A 27,882-nucleotide genomic window follows, 5' to 3' on the forward strand; every position below is an offset into this window, starting at 1 on the left:
TCCGACGCAGGTTCATTTGAGCTGCTGGATTAGTTCACCACTCCCCCGGAAAAAAAGGGCAGCTCTCTTCCTCATTGATGAAGGCGCAATATCAGTTAGATTAACGTTTTATGGGGGGAGACTTTTCAGAGGACACAAAGACCCGTTATGACATCACTTCCTGTACGAGCGCTTATGCTGAAGAGAGGAATCAGGAGCCGTAAGGTTACATGATGAACACCACACGCTGCAGCCCAGCGTCCACTGTCCCTCACACTGTCTAATACTGTCTAAAACTGTCTTACACTGTCTCGCACACTCTCTCATACTGTCTCACACGCGGTGTCTCTCACACTGTCCATGTCTGTACAGTGTTGCGATACAGAGAACATCTGGAAAGCCGCTGCATGTCGTGCTCTTCGTAAAGTTCTGTCAGTTTATTTGGCGCTTAATAAACGTCTTTGCCATGATTATTTGATTCAATTAATTTTATTTTCCATAGCATAAAATCGCAAATTTGCCTCAGAGGGCTTTTTTTCATGTTTTCACATGATTCAAATACACATATTATCTTCTCATATGCGTTAGCCCGATGTCAATCATCAAAACCAGGATAAGGGATTAAGCCGGGATATTCAGGTTATGCTGGATGAATTTAGCTTTGACTTGGTTACACGAAAGACGGTTGAATTAAACCCAGCCAAGTAACCATGGTGATTTATTCTTTGCAGCTAGCCTGCTCCAGACCAGGCTAACAGAAGCAAGATCCAGTGAAAGTGGAATTTTTAATCCCCACATGTAGTCCTGGAAGACAAATCACGGCGATTCACCTGAACAACAGAGAAAAAGTGTAACCAAACTTAACAAACTTCTTCACTTTTTGTTTGGATGCTTTTACACAGTGTATTATATTGAACGTGTACTACGACACTAATAGAGAAATACCTACATAACATCTGTTGACCATTCTACTGATCCATTGTTTAAAAGCTTCACAGAACAAGAGTGGTTCATCACACAAGCTCTCCACTTACTGACTCAAAATGGATTGATATTGTTTTTAATTAGCATGACACGTGGCCTAAGAAACAATTCAGTTAGTCATTTTTAAAGCATTATAAACAAGCGGTTTTAGTGAAGTAGGTTTCTTAAATATTTCCAGCTTGTATGACAACCCTTCTCCAGAATGACTGTGTTTACTTCAAATGGATGGATTACTTATTGCACCTTTGGGCCGGGCCCAGAGGCATTCATCTACAAAAAGATGCTCAGAGGTTCATTTACCAACCAGGAAGAGACCAACACCACAACATTGAAACATAAAATAACCAGAAAAAGACACAAGGAGACTGCGAAGAGACAAAACGGCTGTCCAGATACCTCAAAGAGACACAAAAGTATTTTAGAAAGGGGCAAAAAAACCACAAAGACATCCAAACCAATTGCTGTGCCCATTGGCTCATAACGCAGAGCTTTTTGATAACTGGCATGTATCTGCTGCATTCACAAACATTGGAAAAATGGTTGATACACATAGAGGTATGCAGAGACTTCTGAAACACAAAAGGAGAGGCCCTCTCCCAACAACCACATACAGCTCATTGTTTTATACATCTGGGTCATTGTTAAATTTCCCTTAATTGCAGTCACCATGGCTCCGTTGGGCCACCTGCGCTTCACTACTGCTGGTCTTGGTGTTGAGCAGTCCCAGTCCAGGCCTCCCGGGGGAGTACCAGCTGGGCCCTTGGCGGTACCAGCCCTGGTAGAGTCCCCGCCAGCTCAGACACCCCAAAGCGCCTCCTATTAGCTGAGTGGGGAACTGAGGGAAGTAAGCTAAGAGACAGAGAAGCAGAAAGAGCCAGAGCCAGAGCAGCAGGACACAGAACAGGAAGAGGATCCTTAGAGGGGCACCTGAGATCCCACCCAGGCTCAGATAAGGGCCAAACACGGCTATTTCCTCAGCCAGCAGCAGGCAGCAGAGGCAGAGGAGGAAGACGTCTTCTGAAACTTCATAACCCCTCCACAGCATCCCAGCTGTGAGGCACCCAGACTTACTCTCCCCTTCTCGCAGCACCAACAGGGGCTGCCCGTTGGCGACCTCCAAGCCGGCAGTTAAAGGCTCATAGCAGCTTCCGGTGGTGTTCTCCAGTAGGTCCAGGAGGTTACAGAACCCAAACCACAATCCTCCAGCCACCGCTAGCCGCGAGAGGTGACGGACGGAGATAGAGAGGGAGCGGTGGACAGAGAAGGAGAGGAGGAAGACGAATGAGCCAACAAAGATGCAGGTCCAGCCCCAACCGGATCGCAGGAACATCCTGGAAGAAAGAAGAGAGGTGCTTTGGATTGCAGGACGCCAGACGTGATGGGATGAATGAGATAACCATTTGATAATGACAGTCATTAAAAATCAGGACATAACTGAGACATTTGAGAAATTGTTTTGACTCATTTAGCGCCACTCTTGTTTGGCAACGAGTCCTTCATGAGCACACAGCCCCTGACCAGAGGAACGAGTCCTACACAAGCACACAGCCTCTGACCAGAGGAACGAGTCCTACATGAGCACACAGCCCCTGACCAGAGGAACGAGTCCTAGACGAGCACACAGCCCCTGACCAGAGGAACGAGTCCTAGACGAGCACACAGCCCCTGACCAGAGGAACGAGTCCTACACAAGCACACAGCCCCTGACCAGTGGAACGAGTCCTAGACGAGCACACAGCCCCTGACCAGAGGAACGAGTCCTAGACGAGCACACAGTCCCAGACCAGAGGAACGAGTCCTACACAAGCACACAGCCCCTGACCAGAGGAACGAGTCCTACACGAGCACACAGCCCCTGACCAGAGGAACGAGTCCTAGACGAGCACACAGCCCCTGACCAGAGGAACGAGTCCATCACGAGCACACAGCCCCTGACCAGAGGAAGAAATCCTACACGAGCACACAGCCCCTGACCAGAGGAACGAGTCCATCACGAGCACACAGCCCCTGACCAGAGGAACAAGTCCTACACGAGCACACAGTCCCAGACCAGAGGAACGAGTCCTACACGAGAACACAGTCCCAGACCATGTCTTTGGACTGTGGGGGGAAGCTGGAGGAAACGGAGAGAACACCACGCAGACACGGGGAGAACATGCAGACGCAGAAGTTGTGCTCTGTACAAATTCATACTGCATTCATACTCGTTAAAGAAAATATTTTGTTTAGAAAAATGACCAGATTCTTTTATCAATTACATTAGCTTGTCCCTCTGACACATTTCCCAAGCATCATTTTGCTGTGCGCAGCGACTACTACCCCACGGTGGAGGTGTCTTTGGCGTCCATAGATATACAGTACCAGTCCAAAGTTTGGACAAGTTTGTTTTGGCTTTTTCTTTCCTCTATTCATTTAGAGCCAATTAGGTACAGGAATGGCCTCCGGTTCAAAATAACAACCCATGTTATATGTATATATTTATATATACATCTAAAGTGAGACCTGTAACAAGTGGCCACTCCAGACTCGCGCTGAAAAACGTTCTAATGCCAGGTGTGCTCAGGGCTCCAGGGGCAGAATAACACCCGTGTTTCAAAGAAGACGAGAGGAAGTTAAGTGTAAATTGGGCTCACCTGTAGAGGAAGTGGCTTCTCTTGGCAAAGATGCTGTGTTGGGAGACCCAGAGGCTCAGCGCCGGGCCGATCATCACCACCGCTGACAGAAACAGATGGAAGTGCTTCCGGAAGGCAGTGTTACCCAGGAGCCGAGCCGCCAGGTCCGTCAGGACCACCAGCATTGTGTTAAGGAACATCTGGACCCAGGACCAAACCTTTAACCAGATATCGACCTACCTATTGCTGTATGAAGGTGGAAAGCTGCTGCCTCTGTATGCAATGGCTTGTTTGTGTAGATTTTCCACTTCAGCCTAGCATGTAGTGTTTCAGATGGTTAATCTGTAATCCTGTATATAATGCACTTAGTTTATGCCACAGACTTCTTCTATTTTAAGTCAAAATCAATCAATCAATGTAAGCAGAAACTAAGATCAATTTGTCAAAGCTTGAAAGTGGATCCATCTACAAATCCAAATCCTTAAATCCCCAAATCTGTGCAGTAAAAAATACTTGACGGCCACTAGCATTAGCTGCTAGGGTTCGCCATCCAAAGACTTTACTGTATAACATGAATGAAAGGACAGCTGGGCCCTAGCATTCCACAGACCCACCATGAAATTCTTCAATTCGGTACACTCCTCCTGACTCGGTACTGCTTGTATCAGCTAGTAGCTCCGGTACGCAGGAGTTAAACTAAACAATGCAACCAAAGGGGAGTTGAGCTTTCGTCCTATCTGACCTTGTGGAGCTGGTTTCCCCACGTGTCTCTTTCCCTGTTTTCCGGCTTTGATTGTAACTTGTCACCTCCAAGTCACTTCTGCAGAAATGCAATACCTCTGCGTTACTCCAAGCGATGTCCAATAATTACAGGAGAAAGCACCTGCACCGACCGAACAATCTCTCCAGTAACTGTGTCTTCTTCGCTCTTTTCCGTCACTCACGCACCACCCTCTCTCAACACACTGAGCGTGTTGTCGCCCTATTGAATGCCTCCAAGGCCTAGAAGGTGTCACATTGCTCCTACTGAGATGACGGCAGAGTTACAGAGAGCTTGAACCAATGGCATTGGTTCCTTTGCTTTAATATGGATATCACAATGTTTCTGTATCATTTAGTCAGCATTGCCAGCAGAGTCAGAGGTTGAATAAGCTGATCAGTGATAACAGAACCAGTGACACAAATTGAATCTTAACAATGATTTGAAATCTGATGCTTTGAGACCAATTTTGTGTTTGTGTATGTGTGTTTTCACATGTATTAATAGCAATAACCTTTGTACTGTTTCTGGGCTGAGACTCATCTGTTGCAGCAGTCTGTCCCTGTCAATCAGTGTATGGTAACACACACACACACACACACACACACACACACACACACACACACACACACACACACACACACACACACACAGACACACACACACACACACACACACACAGTCCACATTTAATGTCCTTGCTATACTCTCGCTCAGATATCATCATACTGTCAACATAATGTATCTACATAACTTTATGCTAATACGACATGATAGTCATTAACAGATTGCTTATGCAGTATAACCTATGTTTTTCCCTCTTAAAGTCTGAGGGTTGAGGAGATTAACAATGTAAACCTACCCAGGAAGAAAGAGAGTGGGCAACAGATGCGTTTAACACAGGATATTTACAACAACCAGAAACATTGCTACAACAAATACTACAACTGCCGTAACCGTTCTTCAGCAGGTCAGCGCACTGCCTCTTGTACCCATGTGGCATCAAGCTGCCCTCACTCATCCACTGCAGCTGGTAGCGTAGCGAAGAGGGAGGCACCCGAGTAGACACTGGGGGGAAAAGAGAGAGCACAACAACACAACCCGTAACAGACAAACCTGCCCTCTGTCCAATGGCCATCAGGGGCCGACAAAAAAAGTCTGATTATACAGGTCTATGAGGCAATGGCCCTACTTCTCACTGTATTCATTACCTTGTTTGTGGTTTTGATTTTAACATTGTTTTTCAGTTTAGGGAAGTTCATTTTGGTAAAAATGTCTGATTTAATACTTGGTTTTACAAACTCCATCTTTTTAAAATTCTGGTGGCAAAAACACCAGCAAAAACAAGATGGCGACAGCCAAATTTCTTTCAGAAAAAAAGCAGTCCACAAACATCTGTGTTATGTCACAGTGACTATGTACGCTTTTTTAAATTAAAGTTGAGCTTGGAGAAATTCCTCAGATGTGGGATATTGACGGACACAGCTTCTGCTTCAGTTTATCCTGTCCAGGAGCCACACAGAGAGACTTCAGTTTTTTGTGTTTCCTTCACCCCAAAACCCGCTAGTTCTGGGCGACCCGTGGCTCACCACCCATAACCCCCAGATTGACTGGCGGCAGGGAGCATTGTGGCTTGGAGCTCCTACTGTCATGCTAGCTGCCTAAGGTCTGCACTACCACCTGGAGGAAGTCCGCAGTGTAACCTCGTGCCGCTGCCTGATTTTGCCTCCATTCCCACCACCTAACACCCATTGGGGAGGTGTTTTGCAAAACTCTCTCCTTGTCACCTCACCGCCCCTACGACTGCCATTGACCTCCACCCCAACGCCTCGTTCCCTTCCAGACGGTCTAGTCCAGAAAAGGCGTCCATGGACGAATACATCTCTTAGTCTTTGAAAGCTGGAATAATTTGCCTGTCGTCGTCACCAATCGGACCCTTCTTTGTTGCTAAGAAGGACAAGAGCTTCTGGTCCTGCATTGACAATCGAGGTTTGAACAGCATAACCGCCCGAAACAAATATCCCCAGCCGCTGATTAACTCAGCCTTCGAACCGCTGGCTAGAGCCACAATCTTCTCCACAACTCGTATCACCTGGTGCGCATCTGAGAGGGGGACAATTGGAAGACGCTTGTGGCATTCAACACCCCCCTCAGCCACTTTGAGTATTTGTTCATGCTGTTTGGATTAATCAACATCCCTGCAGTATTCCAGGCGTTGGTAAACAACGTACTCTGAGATTTTCTCAACCTCTTTGTATTTGTGTACATTTGTGTGTATTCTCATCTATTCTGCAGATCTGTTGGAGCACCAGCATCATGTCTGGTACGGATGGTCCTCCAACGCCTACTGGAGAACAAGACGTTATCTGGCTCTTTCCCCAACTCTCTGAAGGAGGCAAGGGTTAACCATCTCCTGAACAAACCCACCCTCAACCCATCTGAAGAAAACAACTGCAGGCCGGTCTCTCCTCTTCCCTTTCTGTCCAAAACTCTTGAACGTGCGATCTTTAACCAACTCTCCTCCTATCTCCACTGTAACAACCTCCTTGACCCCCACCAGTCAGGCTTCAAGGAAGGTCATTCCACAGATACTGCTCTCCTTGCTGTCTCAGAGAAACTCCACACTGCTAGAGCCGCCTCTCTCTCCTCTGTCCTCATCCTTCTGGACCTCTCTGCTGCATTTAACACAGTAAACCACTAGATCCTTATTTCCTCCCTTCAGGAACTTTGTGTCAGCTCTGCTCTCTCCCTTCTCTCATCCTGCCTTAACAGCCGTACTTACCGGGTAACTTGGATCTGTGTCGGAACCTTGTCCTCTTGCTACTGGAGTTCCTCAGGGTTCCGTCCTGGGTCCCCTCCTCTTCTCGCTCTACACCAACTCTCTCGGCTCATTCGTTCGCATGGCTTCTCCTACCACAGCTATGCCGATGACGCCCAACTAATTCTCTCCTTCCCTCACTCGGACACCCAGGCGGCGGCACGGATCTCTGCCTGTCTGACTGACATCTCTCAGTGGATGTCCGCCCACCATCTGAAAATCCACCCCGACAAGACTGAACTACTTCAGAAAAGATTCTCCGACCCAGGACCTGACGGTCAACTTTGGCAACTCCGTGCTAACGGCCACTTTAACTGCTAGGAACCTCGGCGTCACACTCGACAGCCAACTCTCCCTGACTCCCAACATCACTGCGACAACACAATCCTTTAGATACACACTCTACAACATCAGGAGAACATGTCCCCTTCTCACTCAGAGGGCAGCGCAGGTACTGATTCAGGCTCTTGTCATCTCCCGCCTGGACTATTGCAACACCCTCCTGGCAGGTCTCCCTGCTACCGCCATTCGACCTCTGCAGCTCATCCAGAATGCAGCAGCTCGACTGGTCTTTAACCTTCATAAATTCTCCCACACTACTCCACTCCTCCGCTCTCTTCACTGGCTACCGGTGGCTGCCTGCATACAGTTCAAAACATTGGTGCTCACGTACCATGCTGTGAATGGATCGGGTCCAGCTTACATCCAGGACATGGACAAACCCTACATCCCAACCCGCACTCTCCGCTCTGCATCTGCTAAACTTCTTGTCCCTCCCTCACTGAGAGCAAAACACTCGACTAGATTACGACTCTTTGCTGTCCTTGCTGCGAAATGGTGGAATGAGCTCTCTGATGACACCAGGACCTTCACATCTTCCGCCGCAAACCAAAGACACACCTCTTCAGACTCTACTTTGACTAAAAGACTAACAAAGTGAAGCACTTAAATTGTACTTTTAATGCCACTTATCTATAGCAGGTTGTAAATCGGCTTATTTGATGAAATTGCACTTTCTTGTTTCTTGTTCTTCTGGATTCTATATCCTTATCGTTGAAATGCACTTATTATAAGTTTCTTTGGATAAAAGCGGCATCTAAATTACATTTAATGTAATGTAAAGCAAAATTGACATATTTGTGATATAGTGCGCAAATTGACAGTCCAATACAGCTTTAATTAGATCACCACGACAATGGCACAAAAAAGTATGATATATATATATATATATATACATATAATTTAATAGCTAATTTTACACAATTCTACGACATCATTGTACCACATTAATTGAATTCAAATACTTAGGTATAATCAACAAGCAATAAAGAGTCAAACATATTATTACATTTGGTTGGAGATGTATGAATTATAACAAGTTAAGTTAGACAATGAGACAATAACATACGATTAAAAATGATTTGATAACCAGAAAACACAATTGAACCAACGGAAAAACAGAAAATTACTGTTTGAATTCACATGCTGATTTCAAGATTATATTCACTACATGAATGAACAACTATCCACACAAATTGCACAATGGATTAATTAAATTCCTAAAAAATATCATTTAAAAAATAATCTAAAACCTCTCCATACCTTTAGTTAAAAAGTGTTCAAAAGCCCAACATGTGCTCAGTATTTGTTTACTCCTTATGGAAGCGCTCACTAAAGGTATAGTCCCTCTTGTGGCCAAATGGTTAATTAACTCCAGTCTTCCAAAAGTTTATGAATATTTCTTCTTGCATATATACACTCTCTCACACACACATATATATATATATATATTGTAGCCAACCCCTCTCACCCCGGAAAAAACTGGTCATGCCCCTTCCATCTGGCAGGAGGTTGAGCTCCATCAGGTCTAAGACATCCCGCCACACCAACAGTTTCTCCCCGTCGGCAGTCGGGCTCATCAACAGAGCCCAGTCCCCTACGGACTGACTCTGACATTCCACCGGTCACTTTCTTTCACACCGCACACGTCACTTTTCACTTGTCACTTTCATTTGTCACTTTCTGTTCGCTGGTGCACTATATATTTTTTAATGTTTTAATATTTTTAACTTTAACTTTTATTCCATTATTTTAAACTAACCCATAGCCTTATTCTGCTAACCCATAGCATTATTTTTTATTTTATTCCTCGTGCACTGTTGTCTTGTCGTCCATTGTCATGCTGTCTGCTGTTACGCAAATTCCTTGTATGTCTGACATATTATGGCAATAAATGTCTCCTGATTCCTGATGTATATGTGTGTGTGAGAGTGTATATATGCAAGAAGAAATATTTATGAACTTTTGGAAGACTGGAGTTAATTAACCATTTGTTAATATATATACACACACACACATATATAAATATTAGGGCTGTCAATAGATTATGAAAATTAACAAATTAATATCACATTTTGAAATTCATTAATCGCAATTAAATGGTTTATTTTTCTGGAAATGGACAGGTCCCTGCTCAGCTCAAGACAATGTACAAGTGATTTTGTGCCATTTCACATAGTTTTGACTGTTCTTCAGATGCCTGTATGTAGGATAGAATTGGTCCAGTAGATGTCACTCTTGTGTTTTGGGTAAGCGACTGTGTCGGTAGGAACCTTCCCTCAGGTGACAGGTGTTGCTGGACATTAGTTGACTTTTGGGACATACCATCTGGAACAAGCGGTGGGCTGAAGTCACAGCCATTTATTATAAAAGAAGCTGCTTTTCCAAAAACAGAGGTGCCACATTTCATGGTCATTGATGATAATGTTAATGTTTACTATGTCCTCAATACAACTCATAGAAATGCAAGATTATTGTGGCTAGCTGGTGTCATAATCGTTCTACCAGTGCAAAACATATTTCTGTTTGATTGAGTTAAAACAAACTCACTATAGCGCACCGGCACTTCTTTTTGTGAGCTTGTCTAGCAGACCCTGAATGTTAAATAAAATCCTTGTTTATTCATGAAATATTTTTTTAGACCCCCTTTACGATTCCCATCAGTGTACTTCACGACTGTTCCTGCTTTGGCACTCGTCCTATTTGTATTGGTGGTTTGGGCTTAATGAAGGAGGATGTAGCGCCACATGCTGCTGCTGCTCCTTCCAGAGCCGGTCCATAAAGGGCCTGGTGTGGTGCGTCCAGGAATCCACAGGGACTGTCAGCTTTAGTATCACACCTGTAGTCCTCCGCTGACTAAAAGCACAAGCAGTTGCCTAATCTGCTGCCCCCAGTCCTACTGCTGATGTTCCAAAACAGAGAGACAACAAGGAAAGACACTGGTGGACATGAGGGAGACCTTATGTTTGACAAACAATGTGCCATCATATTTCCCTTGTAATGACAGAATTCATTGGGTGATTGGTTACTGCACTTGCAAAATGAATAGTAGTGATTAGACAATAAAGGATTTATATTATTCCAAGTGCTCAGAGGTTGATTGAGGTGAATTCTCACTATCAGGATGATCGTGCATATCACCACATAACTGACATTAAGAAGTCAGATAATCAGGTAGAGAAGTGAAAAATATGCCCTGATTTAAAAAGAAAAGACTGGAATTATCAAATAAAAAAATAGAACAAACTCACTAAGTGTTACAATTTTTCCAAATCTGATACCCCTATTTGCCCCACCCTGGGGCATCTTATGATTCATGATTTTCGCATTTGAGATTTTTCATTTTAAGGTAAAGACCCTTGTATGTGTATTGCCATATCAAGATTTTTTAGCATTGTTAGATGAATAATATCTTGAATCACAATTAAAATGTCCACAATAACACTAATATTAGATTTTCATATTGTTCCATGTTTTATTAAGATTATACCCTTCGCAAAATAGTAATCTACTCTGTGGTAGTGATGGACAATATAGCTATAATCTTCTATTCCAATATACTGTATGTCATTTCACCTCACGAACAATATATATCACAATATTAATTTTTTTTTATAGAGGCTCAATAAATAAGTATTTTATTAACAAAATCTGTTAAAGCAAACTTGTGTGTGCTCCAAATTATACAATGTTCTTACGAGTTTAGGTTCGTATTATTATCAATCTAGCCAACATAGACGTATATTAGGACTTCTTATTCTAGTTATTCTAGTCTATTGAAATATGGTTAATTATTATGAAATTAAAGCACAGCCCTACTCTGGCACATAAATCAGTTGGTTAATCTCTAATAGTCTTAATCAATATGTTCATTTATTTACTATTACAACTGTGTTGTAAAACTCCAGGTTGTGTATAAAAGCCTAATTGGGACTGAGAGAATAAACAGGAATACAACTCGTTTTTACAGCCGTGGTGGTTATTTTCCACCCATGACCAAGTCAGTCCTTATCTTCTCTGCTGCTATCGGGCCAAAATGCTTTGGCCACTAAACCGGCTCACACACTGTTTGTGTGGTCCGCCTTGCCGAGGGGTCAGGCAGTAAAACAAACTAAAGGTTTATTTATATCATCGCACCCAGAGTATTAATAAACTGCACAAATGTCTTTTACCAAAATAAGAAAACATCAGGGACAATGCAACTTTCTATGCATAGAGAACTTACTGTGGCCTGAGAATTTCATTTATTTTAACTACAAAAAGTTTAGTGCTTCAATTATTATTTATTCATACCAAGCAGGATATTTTTCATTTGTTTGTTGTTAATCATGAGGACAAAAAAGTACCTCCATGGCAACAATTACAGACAACTGCTGAGGGTTTTGCCTAAAAAAACTTCATATCAGTAGTACATAACTGACCTTTTGCACATGCATGCGTCTGAATGTGTGTGTGCGCACATCCTGTTATTTTGCATTCGTTACACAAGGTGTTAACGGCTATTGTTATAAGGTGTTAAGGTGTGTATTATAAGAACAGAGGGCCACACAGGGTAAATCAATCAGTGAAACCTGTGTTAACAAAATTATTCTTTGATGTCTGGGTGGGCAGACAGGATCATTTAGTTAGTTATACATGTTAGCCAGGGGGGTTGAGCGGAAAATATGTCTGCCCCCATGGTTATTTAGTTTACTGAATTTATAATCATATGTCATGTGAGCAACCCACTTGTATTTGTCCGGACATTTACATTACATGTCATTTAGCCGACGCTTTTGTCCAAAGCGACTTACAATAAGTGCATTTCAACCATAAGGATACAAACTCAGAAGAACAAGAAACAACAATTACACAACAAGTGCAACTTCATAAAATAAGCTGATTTACTTAATAATAAGAGCCATTACAAGTACAATTTAAGTGCTACAGTTTGTTAGTCTTTTTAGTCGAGGTAGAGTCTGAAGAGTTGGCTGTCAAGTGACACGCTGAGGTTCCTGCAGTCAAAGTGGCTGTTAACACGAGTCAAGTCCTGGGTCGGAGAATCTTTTCCCGGAAAGAGAAGAAGATCAGTCTTAGACTTCAAGAATGTCTTGGAGACATCAAAACTACTTTTGTACTTAAACATATGCAAACCAGATCACTATCAGGATCAGCTTTATTTGCCAAGTACACAACCACTGATGTCATCAAGCAGCAGCTTCACTCTCTTCAGGGGTTTTCTCACATCCCCTGTGGATACTGACGCTGGCCGGTTCTCTGTAGTTGGGGCAAACTACACCACTGACTCTTTGTTGAGGAGATCAGAGAAACTTACATCTGGAAATGATAATCGTAAGGAAGGTCTCCTATAGGCCTATTAGTGCGAAGCCCCATCAAGCAGCCTGGTCCATTCTAGAAACCACACTATATCAAGGAAAAAAATAAGTACGTATCTGACACGGTGTCGCAAAAACACTTCCCAACTGTTGTTTGGTGGTGCTAAGGTCATGGCAGGTGGTCCGAAGGGACCAGCAGTTGGGAGAGTGGCTGGGAGAGCTATTGGTGACAGCTGATGGGCCAGAGTGGCGGCGTGCTCATACATGGTTCTGTTAAATGTGATAAAAGATCAACCTCACACTCGGGGGTATGAGCAGTAGCTGCGGCAGAAGAGGGCTGTGGTTGTGAGGGTGGAGATTGAGCCGGTGGTGACAGGTGGTGGACCAGAGAAAATCCACACCATGCCACAAGGAAAACAGGTTACAACAAAGACGCTTACCAGTTATTGTTTTGGTCGATGATGGGTGGTGAGGCAGAGTGACCAGCATTCTATTCTATATTACAGATATCCAAAAGGGATCTTATCACAAAGGAGACGTAAATCCCACCAGTGTGAACCGCAGCCGGATGAAAGTATGAGATATGCTTACTACTACGCACCTTGAAACTTCAGATGTTAACACACTTGACAAAAACATAATTCATTCAATTGTTATGTTTGAGGGATCCTTTGCTGCTTTGTTTTAAAGAGCGATTAAATAACTTCCTGTCTTGCAGCCACCCCTCACAGATAACTAATAGAATGTGCTTTCTGTCCATGGCCGGACGTCACTTGGACAAAGAATTTAGCACACTAGATGCTTGATGCCAGAAAAACCACCTATGGAGGACTTAGAGATAGAGAAGCTATGTTTGGGTGAGTGACAGACAAGTTATGCAGGAAAAGTTCCAGGCACTGATCCAAAAATATCATATTATTTGTACGTGAGCGTGGAGGGCAGGCAGACATACTGATAGCCATGAAGAGGCCTTTCATAGGTGATGAAAGTGATGCTGATTACCACAATGTGTGTTTAAAGTGTTGTGTGTGGAAGTAGTGTAACTGTTGAGATATGTGTGTGTGTGTGTGTGTGTGTTTGTGTGAGTCAGTAGGTCAGGGTGTTGCCCTTTGCCTTGTAAGGAGGCTTAACGGGATTATATATTTGATCCCTGTCTGCCCTGCTGCAGACTAGAAGCTGCCTTCTTTTCACCTGGCCACCGTAAGTCTGCACAACTGGCATCATTTTTTATTCCTGTTATATTTTTCTGTTTTCTAGACCGCAGGTAAAATCGATTGAAACAAAACCATGTTTAACAAACTATATGGGATGGAAGGTACTTTTCTTTTGACGGTACAGTATATCTAACGCAAGACCTTACTGTAGATGCTCAACACGGTGTATGCCATAAATTGTTTTTGTCAGATACACTACTAAAACATCTCACTAATTAGGTTCAACAAATGATCCAAAACACCTAATAATGATGTTAGATAATGAATACACAATTAATTCACGTTGCAATCTCCTGCTCACAGTTTTCTCTGTCTTCTTCAGGTCTACTCTAAAGTCTCACCTGACATCTGTGCTGAATCCACCGGTAAATATCCATATCTTAGTGCTTTTATAGCATTTCAGATTGTGGTTAAACACTTCTATAATGTGACTAGAGGATTCTATCCAAATTCACCCAAAATGTTCTTTGAAACCAATGGGTGAGAAAGTAAAGTAAAATATATGAGTAATGTGTGGGATAAAGACTTTCTCATCTCCACTACCTGTGGGTGTGTTAGGGCAGCCATGGGGGATGCAGAGATGTCCGTGTATGGGCCGGCTGCTTCATACCTGAGGAAGTCGGACAAGGAGCGCATGGAGGCCTCCACGCGAGCTTTTGACATAAAGAAGGAATGCTTCATCCCGGATCCAGTGGAAGAGTTTGTGAAGGCAACTGTCGTTAGCCGAGATGGAGACAAGGTCACCGTGGACACTCAGCACGGAAAGGTCAGGACTTTTTACCGGTCGCTTATTTCATATTATTAATATCATATTTCTTATCATATTTGTCAGGATAAGCCTACAACCTTCAGCCTCACTTTAACATAGAGCTGTAGAGAAGTATTTTTTTTACAAATACAGTCATTTTGATAATGTTGGAGTAACCAGAGGAAAAGCTGCAAATAGAGTTTTTAAATTGGTTGTGAATATAAAAGTTTTGTCTGAGATGAAACATTAATTCATTACATGACCTAAAATATTTGATCCACACACATTTGATCCACACACACACACACACACACACACACACAAAAGTTTTTTTTTAAATTATTCAAAGAACTGCTTTCATGTTCTCTAGACTGTGGTGGTCAAAGAGTCCCAGGTTCTGCAACAGAATCCTCCGAAGTTTGACAAGATCGAGGACATGGCCATGTTGACCTTCCTCCATGAACCAGCTGTACTATTTAACCTCAAAGAGCGTTATGCAGCATGGATGATCTATGTAAGTAACCCACAATCTTACATTTCTTGTATGGATGCTCACAGAAAAATGTGTTTGGGATTTATTTTTGCACCCATTCTTAAATCAATATTTTTTCGCATTGGCACAAAAACAAAATAATGAAGTCAAAGTCAAAAAAATTGTCCGACACCTGAATAATCAAAATAGGTATATTAAGAAATGGCAGCAGTTGAAGTAGTGCTATTTACAGGATTCAGAGCTTTAATATAGCAGAAAACAACTATGTACAATGTGAAGATACAGTAGAGAGATGTCTATCGCTGCCATTATAAAGTCTCTCTCCCTCTTTGTGTTGTCATCCAAGCTTCTCCCTAGTTTTCCAACGGCTGTGTATTTTAATATGTTTGTGCAAATCTTTCCCAGCTGACTCGCTCAACACTAGAAATCTGAGGTGTCACTCTTTCTACTGATTCAAGTTTATATGAGTCACTTTACTATGAAAGTAGGGTTTTCAAGTCTCTTGAGTCACGGAGCAGAGCTGCGAACAACTTGACCCCACTCTGAGATAAAGAAGCTCACTGCAGGGGGCGGAGTGGCAGAGCCAAGGCTGATACTTGACAGTGTATGCACCATTAGCATGCATACATAGCAACGAAATGCTCCGGGTTCTGTATATTGCACATTTAAAACAGTAGTCTTGTGTTCTATTTCTCACAGACCTACTCTGGGCTCTTCTGTGTGACAGTCAACCCCTACAAGTGGCTGCCGGTCTACAACCAAGAGGTGGTTTCTGCCTACAGAGGAAAGAAGAGGGCGGAGGCTCCTCCACATATTTTCTCCATCTCTGACAATGGGTACCAGTACATGCTGGCAGGTAAAGACTATTAACACAAATACTGTGGACTTCTGTTACATGTAATGACGCAGTGTCTTTATAACAAAAATATACCCTGTTTGTTTTCTAGACCGCGAAAACCAGTCAATTTTGATCACGTATGTAATATATTTTACTTTACTTTATAATTAACACATAAATAAGAACCCCATTCTTCTTAAGTCGCTTTAGGTATTCATCATTGACTTTCCAATTACAGTGGAGAATCTGGTGCAGGAAAGACTGTCAACACAAAGCGAGTCATCCAGTATTTTGCAAGTATTGCAGCTGGAGGCGTAAAGAAAGATCCCAATGCCAAAGACAAGGTAAATAATAAGCTCTGTCAAAGGTGTCAAGTATTTGTGTGTAGTGTGGAACAATAATAACAGACCAATGCTGCCCCCGTTCGGCGCAAGTCTCCAACCAGAAAGGGCCAAAGGAAAGGACAGTCATACAGTCGTAAGATTTCTTACTTTGTAGCTAGGTGATACTGCTACAGCACAACCACCTTGCGTGTTACACCACAATCACACTGCCCTCTCGTGGCTCTTGGGCAATACAACCCCCTACAGTTAAGTTGATTGGATGAATTGTTCCATCGAACTATTGGAAGAAAAAAGACAGACAGACGCGTAGAGATTTCTCTCTTTATGGTTTGATTGGGCCTACCGAATGTTCCTCTTCGATAGGGTACCCTGGAGGATCAAATCATTCAGGCCAACCCTGCTCTGGAGGCTTTTGGCAACGCCAAGACCATCAGAAATGACAACTCTTCAAGATTTGTGAGTGTCTAAACCTTGCGTGACTAAATTGTGAATATTAGGTTTTTAGTTTCCATAAAAACACAAACATCAGATACTAATGTCTCTTAACAAAAACTATTTCAGGGTAAATTCATCCGGATTCATTTTGATGCCAGGGGAAAGTTAGCCTCTGCTGATATTGAAACATGTAAGAACAAACACCCTCCTCGTGCCTTCACTAATTCTGTACACGGTATCTTGTTGTTTAATGGCATACAGTAGTACTATAGTTGATTTTACACAAGGCAATCTTTGTCTCTTGTGTTTGTCACAGACCTTCTGGAGAAGTCCCGTGTGACCTTCCAGCTCAAGGCAGAGAGAGATTACCACATTTTCTACCAAATTCTATCCAACAAGAAGCCTGAACTCCTGGGTTAGTGACCAAGTGGTGGTTGGCCACCACTCATAGAAAAACAATGGCTGTCAAATTTGTTTTAATATCCATCTCTCTCTCTCTCTCTCTCTCTCTGTTCTCCAGAGATGCTGTTGATCACAAATAATCCCTATGACTACGCCTTCATCTCTCAGGGGGAAACCCAAGTGACCTCCATTGATGATTCAGAGGAACTGATAGCAACAGATGTCAGGCTTTCATTCCTTTTTGTTTTACAATTATACATTTAACCGTGATCATAATGAGGCACTATGTCCGAGGGACTTATACCGAACCCTGTGTAGAAAAACCCCAAATGGGAAATTTTTTGGTTTAGTAATCATGTCAATGATGAGTAACATATTAATGTGTTAAATATTAAAGTTTGAGAAGTTATCATGTACTCCTCCGCAGGATGCCTTTGACGTTTTGGGATTTACTCCAGAGGAGAAGAACTCTATTTACAAGCTGACCGGTGCCATCATGCATCACGGCAACATGAAGTTCAAGCAGAAGCAGCGAGAGGAGCAGGCGGAAGCTGATGGCACTGAAGGTGAGACAAGCCCTGTTTGTCAGTTCGGGCTCAGAACAAACTGACAAAGTAGGCCACTGTTTTATAGCATTCACTTTCCCTTTTCAGATGCTGACAAAGTTGCATACTTGATGGGCCTAAACTCTGCCGACCTCATTAAGGGTCTGTGTCACCCAAGAGTCAAAGTAGGAAATGAGTGGGTCACCAAGGGACAAAGTGTTGCTCAAGTAAGAAGCAAAAAAAGTCAAGTGAAATCTTTGTTATACACGATGTTCTCTATCCAATGTAGGAAAACGTTATACTTTCTACGTGCCTCTGCAGAGAAAAAAATGTTGTATTTGGATACTTGGTACTAAGCATGTTGCCTGTCTCCCAGGTGACCTACGGAGTTGGAGCTCTATCCAAGGCCATTTATGAGAAGATGTTCTTGTGGATGGTCATCCGAATCAACCAGTCACTGGAGACTAAGCAGCCACGTCAATACTTCATTGGTGTACTAGACATTGCTGGATTTGAAATCTTCGACGTAAGATAACTTCTTAGAACACATTTAAGCCCACTCTTTCAACAGCTAACACACACTAGCAACTTTTTCATGCCTGAGTTAATATCTACCTACTATCAATGTCATTTCAGTACAACACCTTTGAGCAGCTGTGCATCAACTTCACCAATGAGAAGCTGCAACAGTTTTTCAACCACCACATGTTTGTGCTGGAGCAGGAAGAGTACAAGAAAGAGGGCATTGAATGGACTTTCATAGATTTTGGTATGGACTTGCAGGCCTGTATTGACCTGATAGAAAAGGTGAGAGACTTGACTATTAGATGTTTGGACGCATATAAAGATTGATGTATTTTCTTCAAACCACTGGTGTCTATGTCCCTTCAGCCCATGGGTATCATGTCCATCCTTGAAGAGGAGTGCATGTTCCCCAAAGCCTCTGATGCCACCTTTAAAGCAAAGCTCTATGACAACCATCTGGGCAAATCTGGCAACTTCCAGAAGCCCAGAATTGTCAAAGGAAAACCAGAGGCTCATTTTGCCCTGATGCACTACGCTGGAACTGTTGACTATAATATCTTCAACTGGCTGGTGAAGAACAAAGACCCTCTGAATGAGACAGTTGTAGGACTCTACCAGAAGTCCAGTCTCAAGGTGTTGTCTGTCCTCTTCATGAACTATGCTTCAGCAGAATCGGGTACAGTGGAATGAATATTATGTTTGGGAATGGCAACGTTTTTTTGTTTCCTTGCAACTTACTTACACTCTGAGGTAATCTTTCTGAAAGCAACAGGTGATGGCACGGAAGGCAAGAAAGAGAAGAAGAAGAAGGGTTCATCGTTTCAGACTGTGTCCGCTCTTCATAGGGTATGGCGATTGAGCTTTTTTTAATCCTCGATTATTTTATTTTGTATGATGCTAAATAATTTACGGTATTTTCATAATATATATTTCATCATGTTAACATCTTTAGGAGAACCTGAACAAGCTGATGACCAACTTGAGGTCCACTCACCCTCACTTTGTCCGCTGCCTCATCCCCAATGAGACAAAGACTCCTGGGGCCATGGAGAACCCTTTGGTGATGCACCAGCTGCGCTGTAATGGTGTGCTGGAAGGCATCAGAATCTGCAGAAAGGGCTTCCCCAACAGGATCCTCTATGGAGATTTCAAACAGAGGTAGTATTTGATTTAAGTCACATACTGTACCTTTCCAAATAAATGCTAAATAATATTCTTCAACATTCTTTGTTTTTGTTTTTCAGATATCGGATCCTGAACCCTGCTGCCATTCCTGATGGTCAGTTCATCGACAGCAGGAAGGGAGCTGAGAAACTTCTGGGGTCTCTGGATATTGATCACAATCAGTACAAGTTTGGGCACACAAAGGTATCCTTTGAAGTTGTTCTGATATTGGGGACGAGTAAAACATTCCAGTCAGAGATGAAGAGGTGGGCAAAAAAGTTAAGTACTCATTGGTTTTGCTAGGTGTTCTTCAAGGCTGGTTTGCTGGGTCTGCTTGAGGAGCTAAGAGATGAGCGTCTTTCCAAAATCATTTCTGGTATTCAAGCAAGATCCCGTGGTTTGTTGTCGCGTATCGAATATCAGCAGATGGTTGAACGAAGGTATCTTTTGTGTCCAGCTGATGTATAACAATTCAAAGAATAATGGTTTATGATTTGTACAGTTAATTAAAGCATTGTATTTAAATCTATGTTTTAGAGAAGCATTACTAGTCATCCAATGGAATGTTCGTTCATTCATGGCGGTCAAGAATTGGCCCTGGATGAAGCTCTTCTTCAAGATCAAACCTCTGTTGAGATCTGCTGAATCAGAAAAGGAGATGGCCAACATGAAGGAAGAATTCCTGAAGCTGAAAGAGGCGTATGCTAAATCTGAGGCTCGTAAAAAGGAATTAGAGGAGAAAATGGTTTCTCTTCTCCAAGAGAAGAACGACCTGCAACTCCAAGTCCAAGCGGTGAGAATCCCACTCTAGAATTTCCCCTTTAACCTGTCATAAAGGTATGTACTAAAGAGATGAAATGTTTGACAGGAGCAAGATAATCTTTGTGATGCTGAAGAAAGGTGTGAGGGGCTGATCAAGAACAAAATTCAGCTGGAGGCCAAAGCCAAAGAGCTATCTGAGAGACTGGAGGATGAGGAGGAGATGAATGGAGAACTGACTGCTAAGAAGAGGAAGCTGGAGGATGAGTGCTCTGAGTTGAAGAAAGATATTGATGACTTGGAGTTAACACTGGCTAAAGTGGAGAAGGAGAAGCACGCCACTGAGAACAAGGTAGGACACCATTTGTGTAATATAAGCTTAACACAGCATTAAGTAAATAGTCATTTCTTGGTTTATAGGTGAAGAACCTGGTCGAAGAGATGGCTGCTCAGGATGAAATCATTGCCAAGTTGACCAAGGAAAAGAAAGCCTTACAGGAGGCTCATCAGCAAACGCTGGATGATCTGCAGAGTGAAGAAGACAAAGTCAACACTCTGACCAAAGCCAAGACTAAGCTGGAGCAGCAAGTGGATGATGTAAGAATTAATATCAAACTTGTACCACTTAGATCATTTTGTGAGTATAATTGATGAAACAATACAATGTGTTTGCATTAAGCTTGAAGGATCTCTTGAGCAAGAGAAGAAGGTTCGAATGGACCTTGAGAGAGCCAAGAGAAAGCTGGAGGGAGACTTAAAGTTGACCCAAGAGTCTGTGATGGATTTAGAAAATGACAAGCAACAACTGGAGGAGCGCCTGAAAAAGTACTAATCTATCATTACATAGATCATTTAATACTATGTTCACGGTTTCCATTAAGCTAACACTGATTCAATTTAACACTCCAGGAAAGACTTTGAGATCAGCCAGCTGAACGGAAAAATTGAAGATGACCAAGCCCTAATCATTCAACTCCAGAAGAAGCTGAAAGAGCTTCAGGTACAAACATACATTGGTGGAACATAAGTTAATGTTAAACTATTGCTACTATTTTACACGTTTTAACACGTTTGGACACTAGGCTCGTGTAGAGGAGCTGGAGGAAGAGCTGGAGGCAGAGCGAGCTGCCCGAGCCAAGGTGGAGAAGCAGAGAGCAGACTTGGCCAGAGAGCTGGAGGAGATCAGTGAGAGGCTGGAGGAGGCCGGTGGAGCAACATCCGCCCAGATTGAGATGAACAAGAAGAGGGAGGCTGAGTTCCAGAAACTGCGCAGAGACCTTGAAGAGGCCACTTTGCAGCATGAAGCCACTGCTGCCACACTGAGGAAGAAACAAGCTGACAGTGTGGCGGAACTGGGAGAGCAGATTGACAACCTGCAGAGAGTCAAGCAGAAACTGGAGAAGGAGAAGAGTGAGCTCAGACTGGAGCTGGACGACGTGGTCTCCAGTATGGAACACATTGTGAAGACAAAGGTATGTTCTAATTAGGATGCTAAGACTCCGCCCAGTGGCCTTTCTGTGTGAAGTCTGCACCCCGTGTCTGCGTGGGTTCTCTCCGGGTTCTCTGGCTTCCTCCCACAGTCCAAAGACATGCTCTGGGGATCAGGTTAATTGGGGACTTTAAACTGCCCGTAGATGTGTGAGTGTGAATGCTTGTGTGTCTCTGTGTAGCCCTGCGATTGGCTGGCGACCAATCCAGGATGTACCCTGTCTATCGCCCCAAGTTGGCTGGGATGGACTCCAGCCCCCCCGCGACCCTGCGTGCAGGATAAGCGGTTTGACAATGGATGGAATGGATGGATGGATGTCATATAAAAAGGGTTCTACCTCTTAGTTGCCCATAAAATCATTTATCTCAGTAAGCTGACACTGGGGATGCAGAGTAGTATAAAGTATTTTAAAAAATCCATGTGAACTACTTTTCATTTCTTTTGCAGACTAATTTAGAGAAAACCAGCAGAAATTTGGAGGATCAAATGAATGAATACAGGAACAGGTATGATGAAAGTCAAAGATCCCTCAACGATTTCACCACCCAGAAAGCCAAGCTTCAATCTGAGAATGGTCAGTGTTACTCTTTTCACTTGAAATAATACGCCTGTTCAGTTTCTAACAAAGAAAACTAATTAAATGTTGCCTGTCCAGATGAGTTTTCAAGGCTGCTGGAGGAGAAAGAATCTCTGGTTTCTCAGCTTACCAGAGGAAAAAATTCCTACAATCAACAACTTGAAGATTTAAAAAGACAACTAGAGGAGGAAATAAAGGTAGGAAAGTGACAAAAATACAAGGATTCCTCTTTACTTTTCAAAAGCGAATGTTCAAGAGGAATACACATATCATTAATGTTCATTCAGGCAAAGACGGCCCTGGCCCACGCAGTGCAGTCGGCCCGCCACGACTGCGACCTGCTCAGGGAGCAGTATGAGGAGGAGCAGGAGGCCAAGGCTGAACTGCAGCGGTCCATGTCCAAGGCCAACTCTGAGGTGGCTCAGTGGAGAACTAAGTACGAAACAGATGCCATCCAGAGAACCGAGGAACTGGAGGAAGCCAAGTAAGTCCATTACATTCGAGAACATTAATCTTAAACTGGTGTAAGATAAAGACTACATGAGAAGAGCACTAAAAGCAAAACCCCTTAAACTTGGACAACTGGTTATGCTAAATCAATTGCTGTCGTATATTCTGGAGAAATTAGAACTTGCGCAAAATCCGGACATGTTGTGCAAGTCTCTTACCAACCAAACACTTGTCTCTGTTTTCGACTGCGTTTGAATCTAGGGAGGCTCAGGCAGCTTGACCCAAAGTCTCCTTATCAAATAAAGCACTAACTTTAGTTTTTCAAATAAAGGCATACAATACTCCAACAAATACAAGGGGAACTCAAGCATCAGGGGATAAGACTTGTTTTTTTTCTGAAGGAAGAAGCTGGCTCAGCGTCTGCAGGATGCTGAGGAGGCTGTTGAAGCAGTGAATGCTAAATGTTCATCTCTGGAGAAGACCAAACACAGGCTGCAGAATGAGATTGAAGATCTCATGGTGGATGTAGAGAGGTCTAATGCTGCTGCTGCTGCTCTGGACAAGAAGCAAAGAAACTTTGACAAAGTATAGTTTTCCAGGGATTACAAACCTATTGCTGCACTACATATAATCTCATTTGCCAAACCTGAGGTAGCGTGATGTGGTGATTATATCTTGTCCAGGTCCTGTCTGAGTGGAAACAGAAATATGAGGAGTGTCAGTGTGAGTTGGAGAGCTCTCAGAAGGAAGCCAGGTCTCTAGGCACTGAGCTCTTCAAACTGAAGAACGCCTTTGAAGAATCTCTTGAACATCTGGAGACCATGAAGAGGGAGAATAAGAATCTGCAGGGTAATATATCGCTGAATGTGTCTAAACAGGTAATACACTTCAACTGCAGGTATCAAACTAAACACAACTGCTTTCATACACAGAGGAGATTTCTGACCTCACCGAGCAACTTGGGGAGGGAGGAAAAACTGTTCACGAGTTGGAAAAAGTCCGCAAGCAGCTGGAACAGGAAAAGAGCGAGATTCAGTCAGCCCTCGAGGAAGCTGAGGTAAGACTAATATCTCAACTCCTCAGTGTCTCCAAAGGTAAGTTGGAAAATATATAACGTTTGACAAACTCCTGATGTTTACCTCAGGGTTCTCTGGAGCATGAGGAGGGCAAGATTCTCCGAGCACAGCTTGAGTTCAACCAGATTAAAGCTGACATTGATCGTAAATTAGCTGAGAAGGACGAGGAGATGGAGCAGAACAAGAGGAACCTGCAGAGGACGATCGACACCCTGCAGAGCTCTCTTGAGGCAGAATGTCGTAGTAGGAATGAGGCTCTCCGTTTGAAGAAGAAGATGGAGGGCGACCTCAATGAGATGGAGATCCAGCTGAGCCAATCCAACAGGCAGGCAGCAGAAGCCCAGAAACAACTCAAGGCTGTCCATGCACATCTGAAGGTAAAATAAGGACACACATTTTTAGTGAGCACCAATGCTTTGATATCTGTGTAACCACGGACGCTGAACCTCCCTCAGGATGCTCAGCTCCAGCTTGATGACTCCCTTCGATGCAACGATGATCTGAAGGAAAATAGCGGCATGGTTGAAAGACGCAACAACTTGCTTCTGACCGAGCTGGAGGAGCTCAGAGCTGCTCTGGAGCAAACTGAGAGAGGCCGCAAACTGGCTGAGCAAGAGTTGCTGGACGTTAGTGAAAGGGTGCAGCTACTGCACTCACAGGTAAGATGGAAGCAATTCTTTGAATTATTATTATTAGATGTACCATATTCTATAATAAAATGTTCTTACTTGTACAATAAAAGAACACCAGCCTGATAAATCACAAGAAGAAGCTGGAAGCCGATACATGCCAGCTTCAAAGTGAGGTGGAGGAAGCTGTGCAGGAGTGCAGAAATGCTGAAGAGAAGGCCAAGAAGGCCATTACTGATGCTGCCATGATGGCAGAGGAGCTGAAGAAAGAGCAGGACACCAGCGCTCATCTGGAGCGCATGAAGAAGAACATGGAGCAAACCATCAAAGACCTGCAGCACCGTCTGGATGAAGCAGAACAGATCGCCTTGAAGGGAGGCAAGAAGCAGGTGCAGAAGCTCGAGGCCAGGGTGAGTGTTTCTCCTGATTTTTGGCGATTATGTCGAGGAGTTATCAGTTGGATTTGGCCAATTGTATTTTTCCCGACCAGGTGAGGGAGCTGGAAAACGAGGTGGAAATGGAGCAGAAGAAAAGCAGTGAAACTGTGAAGGGCATCCGGAAATATGAGCGCCGCATCAAGGAACTGACCTATCAGGTACGTTGCATGACCATTATTATCTGTGTGTGGGATTAAAGTTCTTCAAAAGGAAAAATAACGTTACGACCTTGTGTCGTAATCACAAAGACTGAGGAGGACCACAAGAATGTTGCCAGACTCCAGGATCTGGTAGATAAGCTGCAGCTGAAAGTGAAAGCCTACAAGAGAGCTGCTGAAGAAGCTGTAAGTGTGGAGATGTTAAGTTCTGATCCACTGTCAGTGTATACCTACATACCTATTTCATTCATCCAAAACAGGAGGAGCAGGCCAATATTCATCTCGGCAAGTTCCGCAAGCAGCAGCACGAGCTGGACGAGGCCGAGGAGCGAGCTGACATCGCTGAGTCTCAGGTCAACAAGCTGCGTGCCAAGACCCGAGATGCTGGCTCCAAGGTTTGAATCTTTTGTCTTCTGGAAAGGTTTGGCTTCACGCACGAGCACAAACACAAGTGTGGTCCATTGCAAGTTTTCGACTTATTTGAGTCTGCTAGTAAATGCGTTGCTCTGTGGCATTCAACAGTACTAACCGCAAAGCCTAACAGCTGTTTTCTTTTTCTTTCATTCCCATTTCCCGGCTGTGACAGAAAGGGTTTGATGAGGAGTGAAGTTTGGAAGCTGCAGAAAACACTTTGCCTGCTGTGTGATGTCGATGTACAACTGAGTGCGAGGCCCACAGTCAGTTTCCTGAAATGTTGAAACCATGGTGGTAATATTTTCAGAAAAAACACATTATTTGCGAGAATTCATCTGTTATTTAATTAAAATACAGTCAAAATAATCCAAGAAAAAAATTGGAATATTACAAAAATTAACATTTAACTTTAAATGTGTTCTTGATATGTTTCAAATTCTTTCATAATATGATGACTTCATTATCAAAATTTCAGATATTTTTTTTCTAATATTTTTTTTTTGCCATATATGTCCCCTCAAATACCACTACTCACAACCTGTAGTGCTTAATAAAATATCATTAAGCTGTTGCTAAAAATTGTTTTTATTTTATTTTTTTTATATATATATATATATATATATATATATATATATATCAGGCTCATGCTTTGGAGGGAAAATACTGCATTGAAGTAACTTAAAGCTTCAGTTGGTAGTTCTGATGAAAATAACCTTTTGTCATTTCCTTTCTGCCTCTTTATCCGGACAGTGAGTGGTGTGTTTGAGAAATATGAGATAAACCCAAGTGGCTCTTCCTCCTTTTAGTGCTCCTGGTGGATTTTAGGAGATTCCACCACACCACTTGGCAGGGAGGATTTGATATGAATCCAGATTCTTATTTTGCATCAAATATTTTCAGAAACATATTTTTGTGTACTGTTTACACATCTTAAAAAGTTAAACAGTTGAGGTGAAACTAAGCACCGTCCACAGACTGGAAAAGTCAGAACTATCAACTCAACTGGCTCTCTGGAAAGATACACGCATACACACAGGAACAGAACCTTCATTCATATTTGATTGGCACTGCCTGGTTTTACATTTAATTACAGATTTCCAAAAAGTAGTCAGCTTCTTCAGAAACTCCTTGGCTCTGATTGGTTGTAGGAGGGGGAGAAGGGAAATATGAACAGTTATTTTCACTGAAGTTACCAACAGCAGCATTACATTATATAGAATTGTCAGTAACAACATAGATGTTGGATTAGAAAAAGAACTAAAGTATATGGGGTGAAATACTAATAATTCCACGTAATTGCATTTGTGCCTTACAATTACAAATTTGACAATAAACCGCTGTGGCAAAGGACCTTAAAACAAATCCCAAAGTTTTGGGGGCGTTGCCTGAAGATCAACGATAACCCAATGCTTAGTCTGATTAAGATACTTAATCAAATACATCTGTCTGAAAGTTTTATAAATAGTTATATTATATTTATGTAAACACTATAGTTTGTTGTATATTTGAAATGACAGAACAACGACAACAGAACCCTTATGAAAGGAAGAGAAGAAATACTGGCATGTGTAGGCCTTCATTGAGCTTTATTCAGTCCTCCCTCGTAAAGCTGCAGCCTAATATCTCGAAAAGATTCTTAAAAAATAGGCCGGTTAGGATTTAAGTCAGACTTAAATCCATTTCCGTGTGGCCCCTGAATCTGAAAGCCTGAGAGTAGATGCTCAGCCCTGAGCGTTGCCTTGGTGATGAGTCTCAGTCATTGTTACTGCTGCTGGACACTAAATAATGATTAGGGGCAGGAGGAGGGAGGCCCCAGACACCCATAGTGTGAAATTCAGGGAGTGCCGTCTCGTCTCTTATTACGTGTCATGTCTTTAACTCCCTGAGCGACCAGCAGGTCTCTGGTAGCTAATGAAAGCACATTCGCAGTACGTGTTGAGGATTATCAGCAGCACTAACAGGACATCTGAGCTCATGTATGAATGACTTAGAGAACCGGCCGAAGATGGAACAGTTAGACCATCTATAATTAGACCATCTTTAACGTGGTGTACCATGCCTGTGGGAGTTAAACACTCATGTAGCTTTGACTGCCCTATCACCGCTTATTTATAATCAGTTCGGGAAAGATTTCACACACGGCCGTCGTATCCGGGTCGCTGGGTTTTCCCTCCGCCGCTCTCTTTACCAGCAGCGACCTCAGTGGTTGTTCAGGAAAAGTCAAATGAATCAATTAGCAGGAAGCATGATATCACCCTCCTAAGTGTGGGTGTAAATGTTTAGTAAGGACAAAGAGGAGGACATGATTGATTAGGTAACAGACCAGTGTGTCAGAAATCAGCAGAAATGGAGTAAAATATGTATGCTATTATATTCAT

The 27,882-nt window shown here is 42.9% G+C and overlaps 2 protein-coding genes across 5 annotated transcripts; one reads left to right on the top strand and one right to left on the bottom strand.

Annotated features, from left to right (window-relative positions):
• Positions 1 to 1,024: 1,024 nt before the first annotated feature.
• Positions 1,025 to 4,867, bottom strand: fitm1l (fat storage inducing transmembrane protein 1, like). 3 transcript variants are annotated; one of them, XM_040172116.2, is made up of 3 exons: positions 4,190 to 4,867; positions 3,597 to 3,775; positions 1,025 to 2,294 (listed from the first exon to the last, which is right to left on the bottom strand). In XM_040172116.2, the coding sequence occupies exons 1-3, from the start codon at positions 4,190 to 4,192 to the stop codon at positions 1,616 to 1,618; spliced, it is 861 nt and encodes a 286-aa protein (XP_040028050.1). In that variant the 5' UTR covers positions 4,193 to 4,867; the 3' UTR covers positions 1,025 to 1,615. The 3 variants fall into 3 exon arrangements, with proteins under 3 accessions (XP_040028050.1, XP_040028052.1, XP_040028051.1); XM_040172118.2 differs by having other exon boundaries at positions 4,413 to 4,552; XM_040172117.2 differs by having other exon boundaries at positions 4,318 to 4,548.
• Positions 4,868 to 13,898: 9,031 nt separating this feature from the next.
• Positions 13,899 to 26,083, top strand: LOC100174878 (myosin-7). Of its 2 annotated transcripts, none has more exons than XM_040172107.2 (39): positions 13,899 to 14,007; positions 14,344 to 14,386; positions 14,580 to 14,787; positions 15,140 to 15,283; positions 15,962 to 16,118; positions 16,210 to 16,237; positions 16,339 to 16,444; positions 16,808 to 16,900; positions 17,006 to 17,069; positions 17,196 to 17,294; positions 17,400 to 17,503; positions 17,709 to 17,847; positions 17,935 to 18,053; positions 18,203 to 18,352; positions 18,463 to 18,633; positions 18,718 to 19,027; positions 19,118 to 19,197; positions 19,304 to 19,509; positions 19,596 to 19,719; positions 19,819 to 19,955; positions 20,053 to 20,308; positions 20,384 to 20,626; positions 20,695 to 20,871; positions 20,954 to 21,099; positions 21,184 to 21,274; positions 21,357 to 21,746; positions 22,211 to 22,337; positions 22,419 to 22,537; positions 22,628 to 22,824; positions 23,192 to 23,375; positions 23,474 to 23,639; positions 23,723 to 23,847; positions 23,935 to 24,243; positions 24,322 to 24,525; positions 24,609 to 24,905; positions 24,986 to 25,090; positions 25,181 to 25,276; positions 25,351 to 25,485; positions 25,677 to 26,083. In XM_040172107.2, the coding sequence occupies exons 3-39, from the start codon at positions 14,587 to 14,589 to the stop codon at positions 25,695 to 25,697; spliced, it is 5,820 nt and encodes a 1,939-aa protein (XP_040028041.2). In that variant the 5' UTR covers positions 13,899 to 14,007; positions 14,344 to 14,386; positions 14,580 to 14,586; the 3' UTR covers positions 25,698 to 26,083. The 2 variants fall into 2 exon arrangements, with proteins under 2 accessions (XP_040028041.2, XP_040028042.2); XM_040172108.2 differs by having other exon boundaries at positions 19,124 to 19,197.
• Positions 26,084 to 27,882: the final 1,799 nt, after the last annotated feature.

Source organism: Gasterosteus aculeatus, chromosome 3 (genome assembly GCF_964276395.1).
Source record: "Gasterosteus aculeatus chromosome 3, fGasAcu3.hap1.1, whole genome shotgun sequence".
In the NCBI taxonomy this organism is placed as follows: domain Eukaryota; kingdom Metazoa; phylum Chordata; class Actinopteri; order Perciformes; family Gasterosteidae; genus Gasterosteus; species Gasterosteus aculeatus.